A 26,236-nucleotide genomic window follows, 5' to 3' on the forward strand; every position below is an offset into this window, starting at 1 on the left:
CTGGGAATAGGCAGACTGTGGAGCTGATATAGGTGCAAGAGATTTGGGGTATCTCTGAGCCTGCAGCCTTTCTTGTCAAACAGAATCTTAGTCTGCATTTCAGACTGTAATTCCACAATAGAAAATGGCTGGAGGTGGTTTTACTCCTCTCATTGCTACCAGCCCTCAGCTTGCTGCCAAAACTGTCTGGGTGGCTTTACTGGGAGATGAATAATACTACTCTGTCAAAAAAAAAAAAAAACCAAAAAAAACCCCCTCAAAATAAAAGAAGGAAAAAAACAGAGAAAAAGAAAGATAAAATAGAAAAAGGATGAGTAAAAGAGAAAGGAAAAGCAAAAGAAGAAGAAAAAGAAGGAAAAGCAAAAGGAAAAGGAAAAGGAAAAGGAAAAGGAAAAGGAAAAGGAAAAGGAAAAGGAAAAGAAGAAAGAAAGAAAAAGGAAAGAGGAAAAAGGAAGTTTTGGTTTCAAACAAGGTTTCTTGAATATGTTTACAGGAGAACCTCAGAGGCATCTATGGTGGCAAAACTCAAGAGAGGTTGTGCCAGCATGAGTAGATGCTGGTTGCAAGAGGTCCAGGATGCCCTGATATCTGCACTGCTGGTTTAGCTACAGCCTCGGGAGCCCTTCCTCAGCTGTGGGAATATCAGCATTTGATATCATGTGCTACACTGTGGCACAAACTACAGAAACACCTTGGAAGCAGAGCAAACCAGGAGGCAACTGTAGGAACTATGAGGAAACTGCACATTTCAGAAATTCTTTGTATCTCTAATACACAGTTATTACTGGAAGTACTGAATATAATGTCAAGAAAAACATAAATTATTGTCTTGTTTCCAGGAAGCATAGAATTAACCCCATGACACAGTAAGCTATGACAGCCACTTTACTCTCTGAAAAATAATGCAACATAAAACATATGACACTGAGGAAACAGGAACAGCATGTCTGCATGCAACTATCCACAAGAAAGGAACTGTTCTGGGCATTGTTTTCACTTTAAGAAACGTGTATGACATGTCAGGACAAAGAAATTGAATGCATATTTTTGAAAAAACACTATATATATCAGTTTTCTTCATGTTTGTTTCCAGTATTAATGACAAGGACTGCTCAATCTCATCAAAGAGGTGTACAATAGAAAAGCCTACTACAATAAATACAAATATTTTCTTATTTTGTTGCAGTTTCACTTCAAGAAGTACCTTGATACTATCAGAAAAATAATAATAATAAAAAAATAAATACTGATAACCGGCATGTACCAAGCAGCATGCAGCTGAACTCTGAAAATGTGCATGTCTAAGTTTGACTGCTGGAAGTCCCCAGAGAAACTCAAGTGTGATTGCTCTGACATTGATAGGGCTCTGTGTGCATAAACCATGCCAGTGAATGCTAAATATTCATCTTTTGTTTCATGCCCTATATCCTTTGCAAATCTCACTTTTAAAAAGTCTTGAGATCCTTGTAAGAATACTTACTATCCTTAGTAAGAATACTTACTAATTACACAGAATGGAATGCTTGTAATCTCAAAAACACTGATTCTCAAAAATATTCTGGAGCTGAGTATTGCAGGCATTGTTATTAATTTTGTTTTCAATCTTTTCCATAGAGCTGGTACATAATTCTATTTACACAGTCAAACTTAAAGCTTGAAACTTGTAAGTAAAGAAAAAAAAAAAAAATCGAAGAAAGGACTATAAGGTGGTTGTGAATTGTTGCCTACAACAGTGTTAGGGAATATGTCTTGGACAATCACACTGCTCTATAGCTATAATTACTTGTTCCATGAGCCTCACACTTGAGCTCACAACTTCATTGTGCAACAGGACAAAAATGCAAGTACATTAATGTGTCACAAGCTACTAATTTCATCATTAAACCAGAAGAACAGAGACTGCAGCGGTTAATTTTTCAACATAAAATGCGATCATTAAAAAATAAATCCTCCTGAAGGAAAAAATAACACTTGTCAATAAACTGTAACTAGTTGTATGATTCAGTGGTAACTAAGAAAGGAAAAGCTTACCTATTTTCATTCATATTGCAGTGATTTGCTGTTGTGATGCTTTGGGCAGAGGCAGCTAATCGTGAAGAACTCTCTCGCTCTAAGTGAGTCTTCTTGATGTCTCTACACTCTTCCTCATTCTCACACTGAGTGAAGAGAAAAGTAACTTTTTTTGGTTTGGATTTACTACAGATCTGAAAATATTTCAGATACCAGTCAGGGACTGGTATTTTCTGTTATTTTGTTACAAATGTTTGCTTTGTTACTTTGTTTGAGTATATAGCTAACATGGATCAGAGATAATTGGTCCATGTCTTAAAAAATAAAATCTAAAGAGACAGCATGTAAAGAAAGGGGTACTATATAAAACTTGGTTTCTACCACTTCCCCACTTGAACCAGGGTTGCCCCCTTTCAGAAGAATGAAAAAATGCAAAAAGATAAAATGATACTGAAGACTGCTTTAGATAAATGGTCCTCAAAAATATACAGATCCATCTGCACACATACAGTAGCTTAGAGGGCAACAGATGACTGGTTGCACAGCAAAACTGTCCAGAAATTGAGCAGATGGTGGTCCCAGTTCAGAATGACTTGGGAATTGGTACAAACAGACCAGAAAGCCTGCTTGGTGTACAGCTTTGGCCATGGAGTGGAGGGGGCTTTCCCCTTGGCACCAGAAAGTGAGTGGGAGAAGTAGGGCAGAAGGGTGGATGTCAGCAGAGGGCTGTGCCCACCCAAGCACTGTGACAGTGCTGCTGAAGAGGGGGCAGCCAAGAGGCTGTGGTCCAACTCCCACACGTATAGCCCCAAGGGAAAATGGGGCCACCAGGGTGTGAGGGAGCCAGGATCCAGAACCTGTCAGGTCCCAGGTCTCTGCAAATGCATCCATCACAAAGCCAGGGCTCCCTGGGACTGAAGGGCTTGTTCCTTGCTGACAATCGGAAGGGAAAAAAGAGGCTGCCTCTTTAACCACACACGGTGATACTGCGTAGACTATGACAAGACAGCAGACCGTTGTCCCTTTGCTGACCTGAGCATCATTTCCAAATGCTCTGGTTTTGAGAGAAGCCTCAGGAGAGAAAATTATGCTACTATAAAGGCAATGCCTTCACGAAGGCACGCAAAGGCACACGGCAGCAGTCAACGCTGTCTCCAAGGAGCTGTGATCCCTCGCCAGCAATTCCATCACCTCCAGGGATGGCATTTCCCGTGGGGGTTGGCCAGTCCCTACGTGGAGAGCAGGGTCAAATCCCAGCTCTGAAAGGCCGGTCTGGAGAAGATGCTGCCATCGAGCACTGGACGTGGGTGCAAGCGGTGTTAGCCTCCCACTTGCTGGAGGCTCCCCTACCCCTCTGATCGGTTCCCCAGCTGCTCACCTTGCGTTTCCTTCTAGATTTCGGTAAACCCTTCTCTGCGGGGGGCTCAGCACTACTACCCTGCGGGAAGCTGGCCGCCTGGTTTGCTCCGGCGCTCATGGCCAGCGGTTCTTCGGGCAAACGCTCTGGAATCCTGGACAAAAGAGCCAAGTCAATGTTGACCCACAGCGACTTTACCTCATCACTGTCTTTCAGAGGAGACAGGAGCTCATTCCTACCGAAAGGAACCAGGGTGTAAAACTGTTCCTCCAGCTCCTTTGCTATTTCACTACTAGTCCTGGCATTAATAGAGCCAAAGGCACTGCAGCCGCCGTGGGGTTTGCTGGCGGTGCCGGTCCCCGCGTCCTTGGCACCCCGCGGCTCAGGCCCGGCTGCCGCTGGCGCCTTGGGCAGCGGGCGCTCCTCCCGCTCCGACTCAGAGCCTGAGTCGGAGGAGGATGATGAGGATGAAGACTCGGTCTCGATGAACTCCTTGGATTTGGGCGCCGTTTTGCTCGGCCCTCGGGCCCGACGCTTCTCACCAGCTGCGGCTGAGCGGGGCTCCCGGCGGTGCCCCGCTCTGCAGCCGCCGCCGCCGGGCCGGGCCCTGGGCGCCTCCGCAGCGGCGCTTTCAGGAAAGCCGTGGCTCCGCGGTAGCTCCTCCGCGCTGGGGCAGGGGGGCCCGTCTCCGGCGGAGTTCCTCTCGGCTCGCCGCGGTGCCTTCTTCCCTGCTGCCCGCCTCGGCGGCCCGCCGTCGGCAGCGAGCGGTGACTTCTGCCGGCTGCCCTTGCTGCCTGGCGCTTTGTTGGCGGTCCTGGGCCGCGGCCCGTCCCCGGCGGCGGCGGCGGCGGCGGCGGTGCGGTTCTCCTCGCTGCGGTGCTCGGCCGGGCCCTCAGTCGGGGTCTTCTGTCCTTCCTGCCGCTCTACCTTCGCGCGGCCGTAGTAGGGATGGGCTTCCAGCGCCGGGCCATCGTGGTGGGTTAGGATGGGTGCTTTGTGAGGGGTGACTTTGTTCAGCCACTTGTCCAGCTGCCACTTGTTGGACGAGGGCGGCTCAGGCTGAAAGGGAAACAGACGGCAACGAGCTTAGTGCCGAGGCCCTGCTGCCCCCACGCCGGGGTCCCGCAGGGACACCGAAACGCCGCATCCATCCCTCCGTGCACCACAGAGATTTCCCTTCGCTCCAAGAGCCGCCCCAGCCTCTGGCAACCCCTTGGCACCGGCTCTGAGTGGCAGGACCGGGCTCATGCCTTGCAAGTGGGGAAGATTTTGGTTTCAGAATGGGATTTGGAGATGAGAAGGGCTTCTGTGATGCATCATTTCCAAGGGTGATTCGCAACAGCAGTACGGCCATTGGCTCTACTGGGAAATGCTTCCAAGTTTCCAAATAGAAAAAAATGCAATGGGGACAGGAAGGGACGAAAACAAGGCAGGGGTGCAGCTGATGCCAGGGAAGGATAGCTATCGGGAAACGTAGGGATGTGTATTTTGTGTCCTGTGCCATTGCAGTATATACAGAAAGCATTTAAAGAGCGTACAAAGTGGCGTGTAGTGGGGAGTTGGAGGGCTAAACAGGCACTTCATGCAATCTGCCTAGTATGGACATTATAATGCACAAACATTTGTTGCGTGGGGGTACTGTCAAGTGTTCATTTTGTGAGTATTGTGTGGCTGTTAGTTTTTCTTTTAATGTCTGTCCCAACACTATCAAGTCATAAGAGCACATCTAAAACATAATGGTGTTTGGACAGGGAAGAAGTGGGGTAATAATGATTTCAAATGTACCCACAGCTGAAACAATGTTATTTCAGAACAATGTGTGACTGTTTTCTAGGGCTTCTTGCAATCAGTAATTCGAATGCAATAAAACAAAGAGGGAAGGCAAAAACCCCCAAAAAGAAATAGATGATGGAGTAGATGGCCAGCCATAACCTAACCCCACAAAAGCCAAAGCAAAAAATTTCCAAATTTCCTCAGATGGAACCAATATTTGGTTCACTAGGCAATTGCATATGAATAATCAAAAACTGTGTCATGAGTTAAACATGAAAACCATCAGTGCTCTGGAAGAAAGTTTGCTCAAGAGAGAATATCCACAGTCTCTAACTTAAAAGAGTATCTTCTTATTTAAAGTAGATGCCTGAGGGCAACACAGGTTTCCTGTACAGCCAAGGGCGCCTTCAGAATCACCCACTGAGGATTGTATGCACTCTACATGGAGCAAAGGCTCCTAAAATAAGCAAAAAAATTAGATATTGGAATTCATATGATAAAAATATTCCTTCTAGCTAAAGTGTCTAATTTACTCATTACTGAGCTAGCTCACAAGTTTGCAGGAATGGCTTACATTTATGTTTTTTAAAGCAGGCTCCCTAATATCTTACATGAGGAATTTCTTTCCTGAGCTGTAAATCTTGAAAATGGATGGTCAATATTTCTCTTGGATGAGGCTGTGTTTTTACAGCCCTTAACTCTTTATCTAAAAATGAGCAGCATTTTTTTTGTTGCTGTTGGAAGTACAGATAGATTTGTTTGGTGCCATTCACCACGCACATAATGAATTTATTAGATATATAATAAAAGGTTCACTATACATGGAAATCTTTCCATTGTTCAGGTGTATTTCAAAAAAGGATATACATCAGAAGCACATGGGGAAAAATGCACCTCTGCCCATAAGTACAGGTCAGAGTGAGTGCTGCTTGAAAGTTAAAAAATACTTCAAATTCATCTGTTACATCCCATTCTGCCTCTATAAATGTCTTTTAATTCTTGCAAATGGTGGCTTATGGATTTCAAAGGATCAAAGTAAAACAGCAGAAAAAAGTGATCGCATGCTACAGTATTATAACCTGGCAGTGCAGGAGTTTCCTACAGTAGTATGTCTGCTATTTAGGCATAATACCTGTACTCCTACCAGCTTTACTGGTTTTGTCCGGAGTTTCAGGTGCACTTTTGAGGTTTAGTTAAATAAAAATTCAAATCTTTGTGGCTTCTGAAAAAAACCCCTAAGATCTATCTGCTAAAAAAATCCTTTAAGAAGCATCTGACAGAAGTAAAATGTCTGCAGCCCATCAGGTAAATTAAAAGAATCCAAATTTAAATAATTGGAAGTTTAAAACTTTTCTCACTAATTTTGGTCCCTGGTACCATTTTGGAATATTGTCAGTGTACACGAGTGATGCCAGTTCATTTTTGGAAGTAATTTATTCAAATGATTGTTCTAACTGAAAATTACTGTACTTTGAGATCAGATTAAAAAAAGAAGGTACCTTGCAAGAGAAAAAATCATCACAGCCAGGAATAGATAGCAGAATTGGTTAAAAGATGGACTGGGAAAATTCACTTGAGAATTTTTGCCCATCCATTATACATCCCTAATTGTGATTATTTGTGGGAGAAAAAGAAAATCCCTAATTTCTGCTCCACACACCATTCTATGGAAGAAAAGTTGATTTGCCTGATTTGGAAGTTTTTCAGGAGCACGTAAGGATAAAGATACATACGAATATATATCCACAGTATTGTGATACCAAAATGCTCTCTGCCTGTTGGTTTTAGTGTCATGGAAATATGCTGCCCTTAGGGCCTTTTAGAGAACTGGGCAGTTTTCAACTGGAGTAAAGCCAATGCTGTCCAGATGGGTACCAGTAATAGGAATAACAGTCTGTGATCAGCTGACTTGCAATTAATTATAGGTTTGGCATGAAAACTCAAACCAGGAAACTTAACAGAACAAAGATACTTACAGGGATCAATGTACCACAGACATACAAATGTGCCAAGCTTCATGAAGAAACAGGAGGATGTGATACATTTCCTTAAATATTGTGGGTTGATTCATCTGTACAACATAGGCACCTATATCTTAGCTAGTCAAAAAGTTCCTTCTCCAGTCAGTGGACTACTCTTCCAGAGTGTGAAAAATTTCCTCTTGAAATAGACATATGAAATATGGGTCCAGATGAGCTGGGCCCTAAAAACGTCTTTTCTTTTCCACAGACTGTAAAGGGAAGGCTGAGGTGGTGAGCAGATGTAGGTATCTAGAGAAGAAGTGTGCAAATTTAGGTGGAATGACTCCCACGAAGCATGTCTATATATCTCCGATCTCTCCAAGGCTGCAAGTGCAACCAGAGGCATGAATGGCATGCATCCAAAAAGAAACTTGTCAGAATGTTATCCAGAAACCCTTTCTAGGGTACAGGGCTGTGAAACAATGCCAGTGTAATGGGGTCACTCTGTTGTCGTTGTTACAAAGAGGGACCCAAGGTGGGGCTAAAATGTGGTAAACTTGAAGTATGACACCACTTTTGCCGAGAGGTAAGAGAGCCTATAACATGTGCATGGACTTATCCCACATCTCTGCAAGCTACTCTGCCTATTGTAAATCCATGTACTAATTTACCCTTGTGGTAACTTGCTTGTGCTGCCCTGCTATCAAATACTTCACTCAGGGCAATCTCCATACAAATGTGGTGCTTTCTTGCTATGTTTAAGGCACAGATGGCAATGATGATGAAGAAGAAGAAGATGATTATTATTATTATTACTTCATTGCTACTATTAACACTGCTGCTAATGCACGTACTGTAAGAGGTGGTTCTTGGCACAAAGAGTTTCTGGAGGGAAGGGAGAGTGTAGTTTGCAGTCTTTGTCAATAGCAGGACAGCCAAAACCCATGAATCCTGTTTTCAAAGGTAATGATCGTGTCTACAGTTGGTCTAGTAAAATTCCATTTTCTTTTGTATATGTGACTCCTTAAAAAGGAAGAAGAAATTAATGGTTGTGAACTAGTCACAACAGCAAAAGCTGTAAAGGCCATTGCATCTGGTATGTGGGGCTGGTAGGGCTCAGAAAGAGGCATCTTTCTGTACTGTTGAGAGGCCAGTGATGCTTTGTTCCATGTGATAGCTTTTCTGCTTCCTTCCTGCCCATTCCCCACTTTTGTCTCCCTCATACTAGGAATTAATGTCTAACGAAAGACAGTTTTACTAAAAGCCCACAGGATAATTCAATGGAACAAAGAACAAACAAACCAACGTTTTAGCTTGAGAAATGTAGCTTTTTCTATATACTTGACACACTATTTTTTTCAACCAGCTGAAAAAGAATAAGATGTCATTGTTTTCCAGATTCCTCACTTATGACATTAATTAAGGTCATTCGAAGAATTTGTGACTTCAGCAAAGAAACAGGAGATAGAAGTCTCAGTTCCTTGTTCATAATTTTAGGTTTGGCAGTCCACAAAACTTTAACTATACCCATTAATGTCTGAGGCACCTTAATTTGTCCACACCACTGAAACCAGCCTGAATGTTGTCTCCTGTTCTAGCTCAGCCATTATTCTTAGTTTACTGCAGACATAAAGTGAAGACAGCTGAGCTAGTCACTACTGGCTCTAAATAGTCAATGGAAAGAAACAGACACTTTTAGGGTGCAATTCATCTAATCTACTTTATATGTATGCTTTACAATGAGCTGCTTTTACATTCTAGGCTACTGCATTTAGGCACCTGAGGACAACTTAAAAATCTCAAAATGACATGAGCAAAAATTACAGAAGACATGAAACAGCACTTGAATTGTTATATAACCTCAAATTCAGAAGATACACTGTCCCAGAAATAAAAATCTTTGAGTATATGCATATAATAGTTCAGATTATGGGGGGGAAGGAAAGAATGAAGGCATCATAATGGCTTGCAGATTTTTACATTAAGTTCCTACCAACCTTTAAATTTGGAGCTTCTGCACAGTGTTGTGCTGGACTATTCAAGCTCATTGAACGTCAACGCACCAGTTAGTGCTAAATCAAAAACCAAGATGTATTTACTATTTTTGTCTTATTCAATAGATTACATTAATTTTAAGACTAAATCTAGAATTGAGTCCACTACTTAAACTTAGGTGTACATGGCCTCCCTATAGGGAGCTTCCAAGGACTTGTCTCTTTCCATTTGCTGGGTCAGAAGCTGGCATATACTTAAGAACGATGGCTTCACTGGGTGCATAAATGTAAGTTAAAGCATTTATGCAAAGCTAAAAGGACTTCCAGTCAGAGACATCACTTGAGCATGTTTGAACTGGTGCCATCAGTCATATGATAGGCCTGGGAAAGCATTTACCTTTGGGGAAAACACAGGTATTCTACTTCCCTGGGACAGCCATACCCTGTGTGTACTGTCTCCCATATCCCATCAAGGGATGAAAATTGCCTATGGAAATCACTTGCAGCCATCACATTTTTGAGTCACTTACAATTTTGTGCAGGCATGTTTCATACAGCATGTCCTAGAAGGCAAACCACACAAATATAATGCAAGGAGACAAGCAGATTGTTGGAGTGGGGCAGTTGTTTCGTGACAATGATCACTGACAGCTCAGACTCTGTACGAAAGTAGTTCTACAGATCTCGAGAGGATATGTGTAAAATGTTTAAGAGAAGGCACTTCCTCCATGTTTCCATGACTTAGTTCTCTGCTGGATTTTATGAAATCCATGACCTGCCTCAGTTAATTAGCTCTGTGCATTCTCTGAGGAATTGCTGCTCTTGGGTCCAAGCAGCATGGGTATCTGCCTAGATAGTAAGCCCTCCTCCTTTCCTGTGCTTCTCCTCTTTTCATCTCATGTTTTGTTCCCCTTTCTTTCTTCTCTTTGCCCCTTTTCTTCCACCTTTTGGAATCCCACAGGGAGAGAAGAGACTGAGTAGGAGATCTTTGCACTAATTCCAACAGGGAATTATGCAGACAGAGAACAAGGTCTTAACAGGTCAGATGAGAAAGCTCAGAATGGGAAATAAGACATGGGGTACTGCAGCGAGAGCAACAAGAGAGACTGGAAAGAAGAGAGAGAGATGTAGGAAGTGGACAAAGTAAGAGGAAGATTAACTGGAAATGGGTCTGAAAATACTGTGAAGGAAAGACAGAAGATAAATGTTAAACAAGGAACAAAAGTGACAGAACCTGAGAAAAATATATTAAGGATGTTTCTGTGGGTACTGCATTTTGCTCAATTGGAAACATGGCTCCAAATAACCAAGGAAAATATGAGGAAAGTTTTGCTGTTTTTTCAGCAAGATTTTTTTTTCAAGGTGAGAGAATAGGTGAGACATAGTTTTAGGGGGAGGATTCCAGTGACTGGATGGTTTATGTGGAGTAGGAAAATACACAGACTGTATTTCATGTGTATTTACAATCTTGCCTCTAGATTTTTGAATATTTTTACATACATTAATGTGTGTGATGTGGCTGTGGAGCTCATAGTTTAATCCTAAACGTGTGTATTGACCAAAACATGTAAAAATGTCAATCCTGGTAGAAAAGCAGAGCAGAAAAAACAGCTTTGTTGTGTCTGTTGAGCTTTCTGCAGAGGTGAAAGCAGAAAGTGTCACAGCACTGGCAGCTTAATTGTAGTTTGGCTAGGGCTTGTCTACATGTGGAAATTTTTGGTGCTAGCTTTCCAGATGACTAGTTTGGGCTCAGTGTTTTGCACCGTGAGTAATTCAGTTTAGTCCATTTTGGAAGTGAATTGAAAGAAATCACATAAAGGCAGCAGTAGCGGAGAATAATTCACTTAGAGAGTGAGGCAAGGGAAGTGTGTGAGTGAACAACTGTTTTCTTTCAAAAATCCACCCTCAAACTGATTTTATAATAGCTTCCCTGTGTAGAGAAGCCTTTAGTTCCCTTGCAGTGCTGGGAGCCCACATCAGGACTTACACACTGAGCAAGCCATTGCTATGGAGGCAGAGTTGCAGAACTTCAAGCAAGCTGTGAGCCTTGCAAGGTGCTTCACCCATGTCCAATTTGTGGAAAATATAACAGGGTTATTTCTTTCTTCATTTTGTTTCAAATGCTTTAATCTGCTCCAAGATCCCCTGCCACTTATATTTGGCAGCATGCCAGGAGGAGGATCCTCGGGATTTTTTTTTTTTTTTTTCTTTAATGCATCAACTCACAGTCTTCTTGTGTTGGCTTGGCTAGGAAAAGGTGTGAAGGTGTGAGTGGGTGTAGTAACGGAGTGCCACCCTAAATCCTAAAGAGAGAAGCCCTTACCTCTGGGCTGGAGTAATGCGAGGGCTTGCTGCCGTCACTCTCGCTGGAGCTGCTCTCGCTCTCTGAGTCAGACTCTGAGCTGGTCTCGGATTCACTGGAGCTGCTGCTGCTCGACCCCTTGCTGGAGAGTCCCGAGGCTCGGGCATTGGACTGCGGCACCAACAGGCTGCCAGCCCCACACACAGCCCATCGGGGTGCGGGGACAGGGGAGGGAAGAGAAGAGAACAGGAACATAAATATAAAAACCCCGCATATAAGAGCCATGCTGTTTTAGGGAGCGTGCTCTCTGAATGCCTGTGAGCTTGTCTCTGCTCCTAATGAATAGTGAAGCAACTTCAACATTACATTGCTATAACTGGGGGGAAAATAGCAGGTTACTCTCATATCCATTAAATCCATAGCCTTTGCCATCTTTTTCATCTGGGGGAGAGTCAAGTTGTCACTTCACCTTGTCTCTTTTCCCATTCCACAGATATTTTAAGATATATTAAAAATATCATGAGTTAAAAAGCAGTATAGAAAGCAGTTTTATGCTGTCAGAGGTGGAAGCAGGAGATCAAAAAGGTGAACAATTAAGAAATGGAGTTGAACCCCACACTACCAGTCATAAGTAGTAATAGCAATCCTTGTTATAAAAATAACAAGAATAATACATCTTCACTGGAGCTTTCCAACCCCCGTCTTCTATCTTGCACATTTCTTCACCTACCCATAAATGATGTGGTTACCTGTATATACCGTCTTGATATTGACAATTCAAGATCTAAGACTAAGCCTGCAAAAACCTGAAGAGCTCAGGCTTGTGTTTTTGCATGTCAGCAGTGCAGTGCTGTCAGCAGAGCTGCTTGCCTTCTTTAAAGTTATGTTTGCATGCAAGTGTTTGTGTTATCAGGTCTGACAGCAGCAGAAATGTGTATTTTCCTGAGATAGTTGACCATGCATATTAAAAATATCACAGTCATAAAGACCTGAGTGTGAAATATCATATTAAGTCATCCAGTTTATTCCCTAGGCAATGCAATATTGTTCCCTATAGCAGGGTGCATTTTCTAGTGAGTTGTCCAATTTGTTTTTAAATTACTTGAATGCAGCTTTTACTTTTACCCCTGGGAAACTTCTCTGCAAACTAACCCAAATTCCGCTGTCAGAAATTTCTCCCTACATTCAACCTGAAGTTGCCCTTTTAAAATTTATAGTTGTTACTTATTATTTCATCGTATTACTAATAGTTACTATGATAAATTATCCTCCTCCCGTTTTGCTCTCACATTTTTGCAGATTGTTTTCCTGTCCTTCTTCAGCCATCTTTCAGACAAGGCCTTACACATACACTTCTTCTGATCTTTCTTCATAAGTCATTATCTCCAGGGATGTGGGACCATTTTTATGGCTCTTTTCTGAACTCATTCCAATTTGTCTATATCTCTCTGATAACAGGGTGCCCAAAACAGAGTGCAGCATTATAGATGACTTCTCACTGCAGCCCTGCAGTGAAGGGCTATTACCTTCCTGCTCCTTGATGTGTTGCTTCTGTAAACATATATCCGAGCTGTGAGGGAATGTATAGTCCATTAACATCCCTACCTCTCCTTCAACACTGCTTTCTTCAGAATTCCTCTACAGATAGCTACATGATTATTTGCTACCAGAGAGATTAGCTTGCTTTTTTTCTTCATACCAGATCTCATTTTCCTCTTTTACCTTGCAAGCTTCTAGTTCCTTTTGATTTATTCCACTGCCCTCAGAGGTGTGTGCAGCAACTTCTGATTTAGTATCAAATGCAAACTTAATTAAACGCTTATTCACTTCCTTTTCCAGATCATTAATGAGACTGTTAAATAAACCCCACATGAAACACTCTGGCACCCTGATAACCATCTCTTCCCGACTCCATTCACTGGTGTTTATCATTACCCTTGTTTATGCTCCATCAGTCAAATATTGTGGCTAATGCAATGTGATCTTGGAGATGCATTTTGTGAGAAATAGTATCTAATAATTAATTACAGTTCTGCTGTGTTGCACCTAATGAATTGTCTTTGCATGTTAATGGTACTTTTCATTATGGAAAACTGATACCTGACACCTTGCACAAGCCACATATGACAGGCAATTCCTGAGGCTTTGAAAAGGGGCCAGGCCCCAACAGAGATGCAGTTTCAAGTCCAAAATTCCCCATGGCTGCACACTTTCTGGCCTTCTCCCTGCCTCCCCTAACATATGTCAGCCTTTCCTCTCTGGACCACCTGTCTTGCACAAGCCAGTACTCCCACCACATTGCATTTACTTGCAGCATCCCTGCTGCCTTTTGCTAGGAAGTGGCACAGCTGCCCGTGGCTTTCTTGCTCCAGAGAGTTTTTGGTTGCTTGGGGAATCATGACACTGTTGAAGAGCTTTCTGCACCCTGCAAAGCACAGTGAGGCTAGGCAGTGGAAAAAAAATTTCATCTGCGATCTCACCTTACTAAGTAAAATAAACAGGAGAGGGAGGAGCTCACATCCATTTATATTTTTGACCTTTATTTCCCTCCTTGTAACTACTGGATGGTAGAGTGAGAGGTGGCAGTAAAAGCTTGTGCTCTGTCAGGATGGCTTGGTGCTACATTTGTGGTCACAGAAGTGTCTGCCAACTCCTGGGTGGCAAGAGGTCTGTCTTCATGCACAGGCATTATACCAGTTACAAGGAGCGCCTTAAAAAACTTGTTTTTTTGTCTAGCTATGTAGATGTGGTAAAGACAAGATTTTCAGACAGCCAACTTAAGGCACAGAAGACAGAAACAGCTGGTAAGCTTGTAAAAGTTTTGCTTCCTGGAGAAGGAAAATTGGTATTTTGTAAACAGCTTCAGGACAATTCAGCTTTCTACTTGTACAGGTTGCTCTGTGAACTCTAGATTTAAGTTGCTCACTTCTATTAACGGATTGCAGTTAATCCTTTGCTAATAAAATAGTGAGAGTTATATAAAAGCCGTTATGAATAGGTTTTGTGGTTTTGATTTTTTTTCCTTGAAAGAATGTGAAAAGATTATGAAAAGTTAACTGCCTTTTCTGACAGTGTAGCTTAGGGAGTGCCTTTGACAGTGTCTGACTCTGATGGATTTCCAGTCCTCTCCACAACAGCATTGTGACTGAACAGTTCTTGAGCATCACAAAACATCTGCACATTTATGTCCTGCTCTCAGTGACTGTGGTTTTAATTTTTAAACCATCATTTTTATTTGTTATTGACTGAAGTATTCAGAAATTGCTATATAGGGGATGAGGGGGGAAAAAACCGTGGTAATATTTCTTTCCTGTTGTGACATGAAATGTTTTTCTAGGCTGCTGAATAGAAATTGTTACTACAGCCCTAGATATAAAATATAACTGTTGGACTCTTCAAAAACATCTGGAAATCTATGCTTGCTCTTCTAATGGTAGCCAATATACTACAAAAATTAAACATTACAATATTTTCCCATTTATGCTGATACTGCTGAAGTCTCCTGTCCCACTTCTACTTTTTCAATTTTGAAATATAGCATATTCTTATAAGGATCCTCATTATGTTATAGTGACCAGGGTGATAACAGTTGCATCTGTCTTCATGCACTCTTATTAAAACACAACGTTTTTTAAAAAGTTGGTAACTTTTATTTTGGACTGCTCTGTCTGAAGGATGTAAGCAAGATCATGCAGTTAGAGTGATTTACATTTTAATGGCTGTGGCACATAACGTTTGTGCATATTTTGCCACTGGTTTATGCCCTGGTTTATGCCCCAGAATTAATTACCACATCATAGAATTTGTATTTTTATTTTAAGGAATTAAACAACAATTTGGGTGAAGACCACTTTTCTTTAAAGCTCTTAACCAGAACATGCACTCTCTGACTTAAGAGAGAGAGTAAATACTGTGTAAATTTGCCAGGAAGTTGAGTAACAAGACCATTTAAAAACCAGTACACCATTTGAAGTTTCTGATCTCCCATCACCCTGGCTATAGGGGACCTGGACACTAATTGCCAGGCAAGTCTCCAACAACCTGTTTTCCTACTCTGTCTAGTGGACAACTGACCCTTCTTAGAACTGCTAGATTCCTTATAGCCTCAATTTTTCACATATGTGCAGGTTCAGAAACCCAGTGATTTGGGGATATTAATACTTCTTCTCCACTCTTACTAACTTGTGATCCAAGTTGAGAGGTGGAGCCATCTCAATTCCTGGACAAGGCCTAGAGGTTATTTGTGTGGGACTAGTTGTTAGCCCCATCAGGCTGCATGGCCATGGCCAGCCTTTGAATGGCACTAAGGTGGTTTGAACGGTTATGCAGGAATGTGCCAGAGTTGGCTGTTCAGTCAGTGGAGACGGATTCCCAAATGAGATTACTTTGGTGGCCCTCAGGAGACCTCTTCAGCTTAATCACGCAGGATCTGAGTCCCGCTCTATGCTTCATATTAAGCTGCTGCTTACAGCTGCACTACTTCCCATGATAATAAATCATAGCATTCAGCACTGGCCACAAGAATTTCCCAGGCTAGGCATATGCTGCACTGCAGGAATTCAGGCCCAAAGACATGGGGCCTGGATGCAGCATGGATAAAGATACAAGTTAAACTCATGCAGTTCTTTACCAAACTGCAAGTATTCAGTGGCAATATAAAGAGAAAAATCCCTCTGATTCTGAAGAATTTGTGATCCCAGTTCTTCACTGAGTTACAGTATGAAGGCACTTTATATCTACTTTACACAGGCATGAATGGTTATCAGGAATGCAGCTCAAGGGAGAATCAAGCCTTGGAGAAATGACTCAGCCAAAGGAACATATCAGAGTGAGCCTCTCAAATACTTTTCCAGCCACAACAAAGGCTACACAAATGGTCATAGAATCATAGAATCATTAAGGTTGGAAAAGACCTCCAAGATCAAGTCAAATCTTTGACCAAATACCACCAGGTCCACTAATATAAAAAAGTGCCATGTCTACTCATTTTTTGAACACTTTAGGTGTGGTGACTCCACCACTTCCCTTTACCACTCTTTCAGTGAAGAATTCTTCCTCATATACAACCTGAACATCTCTTGGCACAATTTGAGGCCATTTCCTCTTGTCCTATCACTAGTTCCATGGAAGTCAAGGCTGACACCCATCTCACTACAACCTCCTTTAAACTACTTGTAGAGAGCATAAAGGTCTATCCCGAGCCTTCTTTTCTGCAGTGTAAACAAGCCCAGTTTCTTCAGCTGCTCCTCATTGGACTTATGCCTCAGAACTTTCACTAGCATTGTTGCCCTTCACTGGACATGCTCCAGCACCTCAATGTCCTTGTAGTGAGGTGCCCAAAGCTGAATACAGTAGTTGAGGCGTGGCTGAGCACACAGGGGGCAGCCAAGCAAGGGGAAAGTGCATCCTTTTTTAGAGTCCAGTTGGTCTAATTTCACTTTGCAAGAATTGTATCCAAAGGTTTCTTACAAAAAAGGTCTACCACCATCAGACATTATCTGCTATATTTGTTTCTGTGTCTGGAGATAGGACACTATTTATCCTGTGTCATCTGCACAGCTGTGATCATCTAAACTATTTTTCTTCTAAATCGCATTCTAGTGTGCAACTGCTAAATGGCTATGACTTCCCAGAGGAGAGAGAAATGCAACAACTAGTGAGGAGAGCTTATTTGAATAAACAAGTGACATTGTTAGGGATCACATTGTCAACATTGAGAGGTAAGTGTGGAGAAGGTTATCCAAATTCGTATGTCACAAACATTTGAGAAAATCCTATGAAATGCTGTATGAATACTTGGAGTATTTGCGATACCCAGAAAAAAGTCTATCACTGTCTAGAAGATCAAGGCCAATTGTGGGAAAACAATACTCTGAAACAGACACCCGTCCCTCAGCTGGTATAAACTGTCACAGCTCCATTGACTTCAATTAGGTTACAGTGATTTAAATTGAACAGTAAATCAGACCAAGACTCTGAAACAGTATTTAAAATTCAGTGATGAAAACATATTCTGTGGTTTAAAGGATCTCTGTTGGCAGAGCCTCTATTTTGATTCCAAATTAAGGTATCTGAAACTCCACTTCCTTCATCCTTCAGAGCCAACCTGCAACCCATCAAAGGTCTTTTACAGAAAACTCTTTATCCCTTTATTGCAAGAATCAAATTCAACGTGGTGCTTCCTCAAAGCACAGACTGAGAACATTGTGCCAAGATCTGTATAAATATCTCTGCTGCCTGGCACCGAAGATATTGCTTGTCTCTCATGCACACAGTAGGGAATTCCTGTCTCAATAATTGTGAATGGATCACAGAAGTCATGAACATGCCCACTTCTTGCTGCTGCCCGTGTGTATTTCTCAAATTCTCTTTCAGCAAAGAACTCTGAAGCATGGGAATTATAAGGACTTGAAGATCAGGCCACCCCAGTATTGTAACAGAACATATGGGCGTATCTTGTGAGGCAACTGGAGAATGAAAGAGAATAGCATGTGAAATGAAATAGCACCATAAGAACAGCCTATGGAGTGGTGGTGGACCTCATCCATTTGTTTCAGCACAAAATCATGCTGAGAAAAGGGAAATGATACCATAACTCTAGAATATGCACAGACAGTAGCCAGATACCACCATGGTTTAAAATACCAGTACCAAGACTGGTTGTGTATTTAACATTTGAAGATGAGTACAATCACAAAGTCATAGAAAGGCTTGGGCTGGAAGGCACCTTAAAGATCATCTAGTTCCAACTCCACTGATCTTTAGGGTCTGTTCTAACCCAAGCCTTTCCATGACTGAATACTTCTGTAATAAAAAGGCTCTGCTGTAGTTTTAAGTCTGCCCCATTGTGTCTGAATGACCAAATCAAACAACTCTTCCAGGGCTCCAGCCACCATCCCATACATGGGTGTGACCTAACTTCCTACCATTAGTGTGTTAGGAGATGTCCTTCATTACTCTTTAAATAGCACTTGGATATGTTTTTTTTGAAGTCAGTAGGGAAATGACACAAATTTATGTTTTTTTGTACCTTTGCTAACTATAAGCATTAAACCAATTAAATGTCTGAATTCTTTCCAGTTATCAATTGCAAAAACTTATGGTTCAGTAACAGGAAGGACAGTTAGCCCTGCCATGGCCTGCTGTTTCAGCCTGAACACAAAAAAATGAGGCTCAACACTTTGCTTTCTCCAGGTAAATGATTTCCCAGGAGTTTGTTAATATCTTTAGGAAACAGAGAAATGTTTTCATACCTCATTCCTGTAACGGATGAGGTATGAAATGGGAGTCATGATGAGTGAGAGTCCTGGAGGTTGTTTGGCTTGTCACAATATATAATGCTTCTGTGAAAGCCTGCATTACCTTAGCTGCACCACCTTTGCACAGCACAGCTAATAAAGCACAGCTGCCAAGAACAGAGTTCACAGGCCCCACCTATATTTTAACACTTTCCCTGGGAGCTTCTAAAATAGTTTGTGCTGACAAGACTACAAGTATCATCTGATAATGCAAACTGAAGGCAAACTAGATCTCTGAAGACAGTCAGGTGTGCACTGTACAATTGCAGCTTGTCAGAATAGTCACTAAAGAAAAATTATAGGAAAGGCTTTTTAAAAGAACAATCTATGAAGCTAATGCACACACATAGAAATAAAACCTGTGAAGAAAATCCATTCTGGCAAAGGCCATCTACTTAAGGTCTAGTTGATACTGGAGGCAGCGAAATCACAGCTCCCACCATGAAGGAATATGGTAGAAAAGAGGAAGTCTCTAGAAAAAAACCCACTTCGAGCAAAAAAACCCCTCCTAAAATAAAATGCTCTCTAACAGTTAATAGTGACACCTCTGTATAAATTGGTTTATCAAGAGGAGCATGTACCAGGGTATCTGAGATGAAAGGGTCCAGTAAACCAGGAGCAGCATTGATGTGGGGTGAAGTGATTATTCAGCAGGCTGACAGCTGTACTGGGAGCCTGGTGCCAGATTCCAGTGTCTGCTTTCCACTGCTGCCAAGTGTTTGCTTGTCGTTCCAGATAAATGGAGCATCAGCAGTGTTTTATTTGACCTGCTCACAAGAAAAATAAAGCAACTCTGACTTCCTTGGTGTGTTTGTCATTGACCTTGCATCAGCTGAATATGGGCAGAGAGAATCCCTGGTCTGGCAAGTTAACTCTTTGGTAGAAGAGGACTGATAGGGTCTTTTTACCCTGGTAGATTAATTAGTCTCTTAATGACTCAAAGTACAGTGACTTGAAAAAAAGAAATGACAGGCATAGTCTGTGTGTCCTATATTGTCCTTGGAACATGGCCTTGGACCAATGGCCTGGAGAATGATGAACAGCTTTGAGAATAGTCCATGAACAGCACCCTTCTGCCTCCCCTGTGAAATCAGGAAGCAATCTCTATAGAGATGCTTTTTTGAGTGGGAGGGAAGGTGGGCCAGAAATAAATTGGAGCTGGATAAAGTCATTGAGAAGATTCAGTCATAGAACACAGCTTTTGACTTCCCCCTGAGACCAAGGGCAATTGCTTTTTTGTGTTTTCCTTTGCAAGTGCCCCAGAACTCCCAATTTTTCTTTTTTTCACTATTTTGGCCATGCTAGGAGCTTTCTATTTGAGATCCCTTCCTTGTCTGGTCAAGGCCAGTTTGTACTCTCTGGAGATTCCTACCTCATTTGATGGACTTAGAAAGAATCTAAGATCCTAAGGATTGATTAAACTGTGTACTTGGTATGCCCAGCACCTTGTGCATTTTTACCTGTATGGAAAGCCAGGGATGTTTGGTTCAGATTCCTCTTCATAATTTTCTTTTCAAGGTTCAGTGACCTCTCTCTACTTGTCTTAAGGTGGGGTTGGTATCCAATATGAAGACCTATATCCACTCCCAACTCAGTATTCCACTATTTCATAAGAACACTATCAAAAGCTGATCCCCTGTCACATTCAATTATATCAGTACCAGGAACAATTATATCTGTCTCAGGAACAGATCCTCCACTATTTTGAAGGTGATTCCAGCAGCCTGGTTGGCTTCAACCTGCCAAGAGACATTTTAGAAAAATAAAGGTAATTAAGCAGTGGAACCAATCATTAGTGAAGATAAGGAACTTCTTCACTGGTAATGGTAATGGCACTTTCACTGCAATGGTAATTGCAGAAACAAGAGAAATGAGCAATGCAAAATATTCTGTAGAGTGGCTTTAACCCACCATTTTCAATACATGTCATCAGGAGATTTCGATACACTTTCACTGGATATTAGACAGGGTGTTGCTCTTTTTGTCTCATTTATTTCCTAAAATGTGAAGTGTAAATGTACTTCTATCCAAGAGAACAGCAATTTTTGCTTGTGAGTGACAGCTTCATCAAGCCTCAGAAGAAAACCACAGCAGTGCAGACTAGAAAATCCTCATCTGCACTAGCCTGCCATCACCTTATTTCAGAATTACTGTTAATTTTGTGGCTGACCATCAAAACAGCTTTTTGTAGTCTTCAGACACAGTCATACCTCACCTCAGCACAGCAATCATTTGACTCAGTCAGCAGAGCCCTGGGTATGGTTCTGCCTTGCAAGACCTCTCACTAAGCTCTGAGAGTCCAAATACAGATGAACTTGTGCAGATAAAATTACTAACTACCATAATGGCTGTCCAAATGGGTGCAATAAATTTCAGCATGAGACAAACTCTCTCAGGTTTTACTGACTCTTAATGTTGCTGCTGCCAGCTTTAGTGTTACTCTTTGACTCAAGCCATATTCTGTTGTCTCCCAAAGGTCTTTTTGGCCCGTCAGCTCTAATCAATATGCTGCCTTGAGAAGAAGCTTGTTTTAAGTAGGTTTCCTCACCATAAAGAACCATAAAAAGAAAATTTGACTTCTAGTCCTTGTCAGCATATATCACTCCCTATGCAGAACAGCATTTAGATGGTCTGTTATTTGAATCCAAGTGCTCTCTTTTATATGTTTCAAAAAATGACAAATGCTGGGAAAAAATGCATAGTTGTTCTACAGAAGACATTAGGCAGGCTCAGGAATGGCAAGCAGAACACTTAATAAAGCCCAGAATTGTAGTAGAGAGGATGTTAAAAGCTAATTAGTTTGAGATTATTTGAAGTCTTGTGAAAGGTTCTTCTGTTCTCCTTTCTGTTGTAGGCACAGCCTGTTTTCCATTGTCATCCAAAAATATTTAATATGTTTTTATTGCCCAGGATATGCTGTTTACCTATTATTGACATGTTAACTGGAAATAAAGTATGTTTAAAATTAATTTTTAGCTGTTGAGTATTTGCTTGTGATGCAGCCTTAGGTTTTCAGGGGTCTGAGCCAATGGCAAAAAACCTTCTCCCATCCTGACCAGGCTCAGATTCTTGACCCCTTATTCTGGTTTAGTGATATTTTACAGTTTGGATAAGAGTACCCAGAAGTGCTCCTAAAGAGCAGGGATGGTCTATCTAGTCAGGATCTGACCCACTGTAGCCCAGCAAATACAGCTGCAGATAACTGATGAAGGATTTTGAAGCAGAGAGCAGTGTCTACAAGTAACCTTTGCTGTGACTTCCTCAGCTATAATGTGGTCTGTGAAAAACTATGAAGAAGTATGATATGCACAAATATATAAATGTTACGAAGAGTTATATAAATTGCCCCCTACAATTCAAAGGAAAAAATTGAATGTGAATTGCATCTTTTTGTTTGATGTTATCCATGGAAAGTAAGCTTGAGGTTTACTCATGCACACACAGATGATGAGGAGAGGCAGAAATAAATTTCAAAGTAAATATAATTTTATTTGCTTTATTAATCTAGAATGTGGTACCAATATGTCTGGACTCAGTGGTTCCCCAGCTGCAACCTCCTGCAGGATGTTATCAATCCTTTATTTCTGTGAAATGTGCTACCAACTACTACGGAAAACACTAGATCTGTATGACATTTTAATTAAAAAAAAAAATTGGTCTTATACCATGCTGTGTCCTGATGTAGTTAAACATACATCTTCCAATATACCTTTCAATCCATATCTCACATGTTTTGCTGTTCATTAGCCGCTCTGCATCTTTTAAGGTTTCCTGTGAATTTACAGTATCACTAAAGCATGTGGAGATGCCTTTGCCTATTCTTCAAACACATCTTTTGCTCTTCCTGCCTTTCCTGGTGGGGCAGAAAGGAAATGCACACATGACAGTGGGGAGACGGCACAGGGGCAGGGAGGAATACTGTTAGCTGGTGCTGCTTCCCCCTCCCAGTGGCACTACAAGCTATTGCTCTTTTTCCTCTCTCTGCCCCCAGGCCAATAGTCCCTTTCAAGCAAAAAAGGTCTTAAAGCAGTGCCTCAAACATGCCTCTGCCTTCCTGAGCTCCTGCATGGTCTAGGATGTGCTGTGTCAAGTGGTGAGCCTCTTCAGAGCAGGAATGTGTGTTCAGCACTGTGATCCAGCATGGAGACTGTTAAAGGTGTAGGAGTCAACATGTGTTGCTGCTGGGAGTTTACTGCCCAGCTGTGAGGATATACATTCAGTGCTTCTTTAAAAGGGTATCACATCACCTGCCTGCAGCTGGAAAACAGCTGGGGGAAAGTTGGAGAGTCTGCCCAAGAGCTTTGCTGAGATGAGACACAGATTTCCAGGAGAGTATGATTTTCCATAGTGCAGCATGAAAGTAACTCTTGGGGATTTTTTTTTACCGCCCCCCAACACAACCTCAAGTGCAGCTAGGCAAGTTTCAGCTTGGGGAGAAAGTTCAAGTGCTGGGTCTTTGCTATTATCTTAGGCACTAGAGGAGAAAGCTAGATGACTTTGTTGATAACTACTAGCTTGAAGACCCCAGCAGGCCTTCAGACAGTTTTATTAATCATAAAAGTCATTAAAAATGGCCAATTCCTCAGGGGCAAAGTGAAAACAAAACCTTGGAAGAATGAATCATAGCAGGCTTCTCCCATTCCTAAGAGCACTCCGTTCAACATTCTCTGCAGGAAACTGAAAGGGAATATTTAGGACTGATACTCCCAAGCAATATAATCTAATGCTTTCCCAGGAAAGGGGCAAGCTTCCTTATGGACTTAGATTGCAACAAAGAAAAATATTGATGGACTTTGTGTACAGTTGGGAGGCAATGAACTCTCAGTCAGTCGACTCAGAGGTTTGCATGTCAGTTTTCTCTTTTGCTTTTGAACTTAGCCTTTCCTCTTTTACTTCTTCGCTTTCCCCTGGCCTCTCTCTGGATCCCGATCTGGGCTCTGCAGTACAGGAGAGACATGGAGACCAGCAAAGTGCCATGAAGATGATTAAGGGATTAGAACTTCTTTGAGATGAAGAGGCTGAGATGTCTCAGAGGGATAAATACCTGACAGGAGGAAGTAGAGAATACAGAGCTAGGCTATTCTCAGTGGTGCTAAGTGACAGGACAAGAAACAAAGAACAAAAATCTAAACACAAGAAGTTCCATTTAAATATAACAAAAATTTTTTCTTTTGCTGTCAGGATGGTCAAACTCTTGAAGAGGTTACACAGAGAGGCTGTGGAGTCTCCATCCTGGGAGATACCAACTTTAGCCCTGAGTAACTGTTCTAGCTGATGCTGCTCTGAGTGGGGGTTGGACTGGATGATCCCCAGAGATGCCTTCCAGCCTCGGTCACTCTGTGACCCTGTTGGAGACAGCTCAAGTACCACAAACTATGGTGCTAACTAATGTGATAATGTGATAACTACATGGGCACTGAATGGTTCCTGAGCTCCATCTGGCCATGAGTGTCCCCCTGTTTTGTGTCTAAAGCTTACTCAGATGACTCCTAAGTCACCTCCCCAAATTACTGAAATGTAGACTTGGCCTCAGGCACCAAACCTCCAGCTGAAACATGTCAGCTGCCTATCACATGGTGGCAGTTTCACTCCCTACTCCATCCTTTTGCAGGCTACTCCACACTTGCCAGAGTTAAATGGACTCAGAGGGTGTTTATGAGGCTCATTTGCTGCATTTGGTGTATTTTACAGTAAGTGGAACATTCAACAGCAGCAGCCACAGGCTAGAAGAGTTCCTTCTCCTTCAAATATTTCTGGATTTGTATCTGAATGTGACCAGCAATGTCTGAGGCAGCCCATCAGATTATGCTTTATTTATTGAGCTGTACTTTACAGCAACTCTCTTCTATAAAAGAGAGTTAGGAGAGTTGTGCTGTTAGGAGACTGCTTTAAATTTTTTGGGAGTATCTCTCAAGTGCAGTTGTCTAGCATCACTGCCCAGAGCAGCTGCTGACAATGCCAATGCACTGGCAGCTGCAAAACCCCTTTTTTCTGAAATCAGGAGTAGAAAAGATCATCATGAAATAATGGACTAGTGTGGCCATTCTATCTATGCTGCTCATAAATTACATTTTGAACTTGGCAATTGCAGGGTAATTAGGAGGAGAGTAGCTTTCCTGCAGGAACATATATTTCCTATTCTGCTTGCTTGACACACTCCAGTTTAATTTTTCCTTTGTTCACTCAGCTCAGAGAATGGCAATTACCAGAGGTGATAGCCTAGTGGCAGTTTTTGAATCATGAAGAGACTTAGAACAGAAATAGGGAAAAAAAAGGAGAGGTATCACTAGTAATTAAAATAATTTTGAATTAAAGGGACTATTTCAATTATTGCTTCTGTCTTATTCTTGTTACCATATAACCTATCGTTATGAATTACTAATACAGTGAAATTGCACCACGGTGGAGAATGAGCTTAAAAAGACAGGTTTCCTTACCATGTTCTTTAGCAGTGAGAGGTAAGTAAAATTTGGGTAGACATTTTGAAATGGTAGGTGATGCCACAGCTCTGATCACTAACAGCCCTGCAATTTTTAAGCCCTCCTTCCCCTTTTGGCCGTGACAGAGATGGACAGGAAACAGGGCAGGAATTCCCATCTTGAGCAGTCAGAAGAAGGTTTCACATTATTAAAACAGATGATTTCCTTCATCTAAAAGTCTCTGAGGAGCATAAATTAATAACAACATCAAAGCAAATGAAAAGTTTTAGAGCAGACTGTCAAAGAGGCTGCTGGGGTTTCCTTGGTAGATTTTCATTTTTAAGGAGTATCAGCAATTTGCTTTCTTTCTCAAAACAGTTCCATATGTCTATGGATTATTTATGGTTGTTTTGATTTTTGTTGTCAAGGGTTTTAAAGAAACAATATCACAATTATTTAACATGGGGAACTAAAGTTAGACAGACAGTGCCTGTAGTTAGAAATTACTGGGATGATGTCACGGACTAAAACTTTGCAGACTTCTCTGTACTCTCCAGGGTTAGACTAGATACAAAGAAAAGCAATATAGACAAGTGGAAAATAACTGCAAGTCTGATGCTGTATAAACACAGCAAGTAATTATTCATGTTACCATCACTGAGTTTACAGGATAGCAGGATTTTACCAGCGTTACACAGGAATAAGATCTGTAAGGTAAGTTGGGCCAGACTTGAAGCAGAACTGAGAAAACTTTGCTTAATGATTATTGGAATTCATCTGATGAAAAGCACAAAGGCCAGCTGTGGTCTTAGATTAAAAGTCATCAGGGAAAGCTGTGAACTGATTCATACTAGCTTCCTAACTTAGGATAAAGAAGTGATTATTATTAGAAAAGCATGGAGACACTATGTGCTGATGAGGTTATTAGCTTGTCCTGAGGAGGTGGCACCTGCTGAGTGTAGGTTTTAAGTGCTTTCCCTGCAGGAAAAGGTTGGCATTACTCTCTGGAACACACACCATGCAGGAGACTGGTGTGCCACACCTCAGCCTGTTGTTCCTGCCTGCAAGGCCATGACTATATTCAGCAGCGATCTACAACCAGACACCAGGCTGTATTGACCA

General features: G+C 41.8%; 1 protein-coding gene across 1 annotated transcript in view; it reads right to left on the reverse strand.

Annotated features, from left to right (window-relative positions):
• The window catches only part of AFF3 (AF4/FMR2 family member 3), a 319,326-nt gene that overhangs the window by 34,579 nt on the left and 258,511 nt on the right, over positions 1 to 26,236 (reverse strand). The window contains exons 10-12 of the mRNA XM_033052493.1: positions 11,419 to 11,584; positions 3,389 to 4,426; positions 2,032 to 2,156 (exon numbers count right to left, since the gene is read on the reverse strand). Of these exons, the coding sequence (XP_032908384.1) occupies positions 2,032 to 2,156; positions 3,389 to 4,426; positions 11,419 to 11,584 (1,329 nt within the window). The remainder of the gene's footprint in view (positions 1 to 2,031; positions 2,157 to 3,388; positions 4,427 to 11,418; positions 11,585 to 26,236) is intronic.

Source organism: Catharus ustulatus, chromosome 2 (assembly GCF_009819885.2).
Source record: "Catharus ustulatus isolate bCatUst1 chromosome 2, bCatUst1.pri.v2, whole genome shotgun sequence".
Lineage (NCBI taxonomy): Eukaryota > Metazoa > Chordata > Aves > Passeriformes > Turdidae > Catharus > Catharus ustulatus.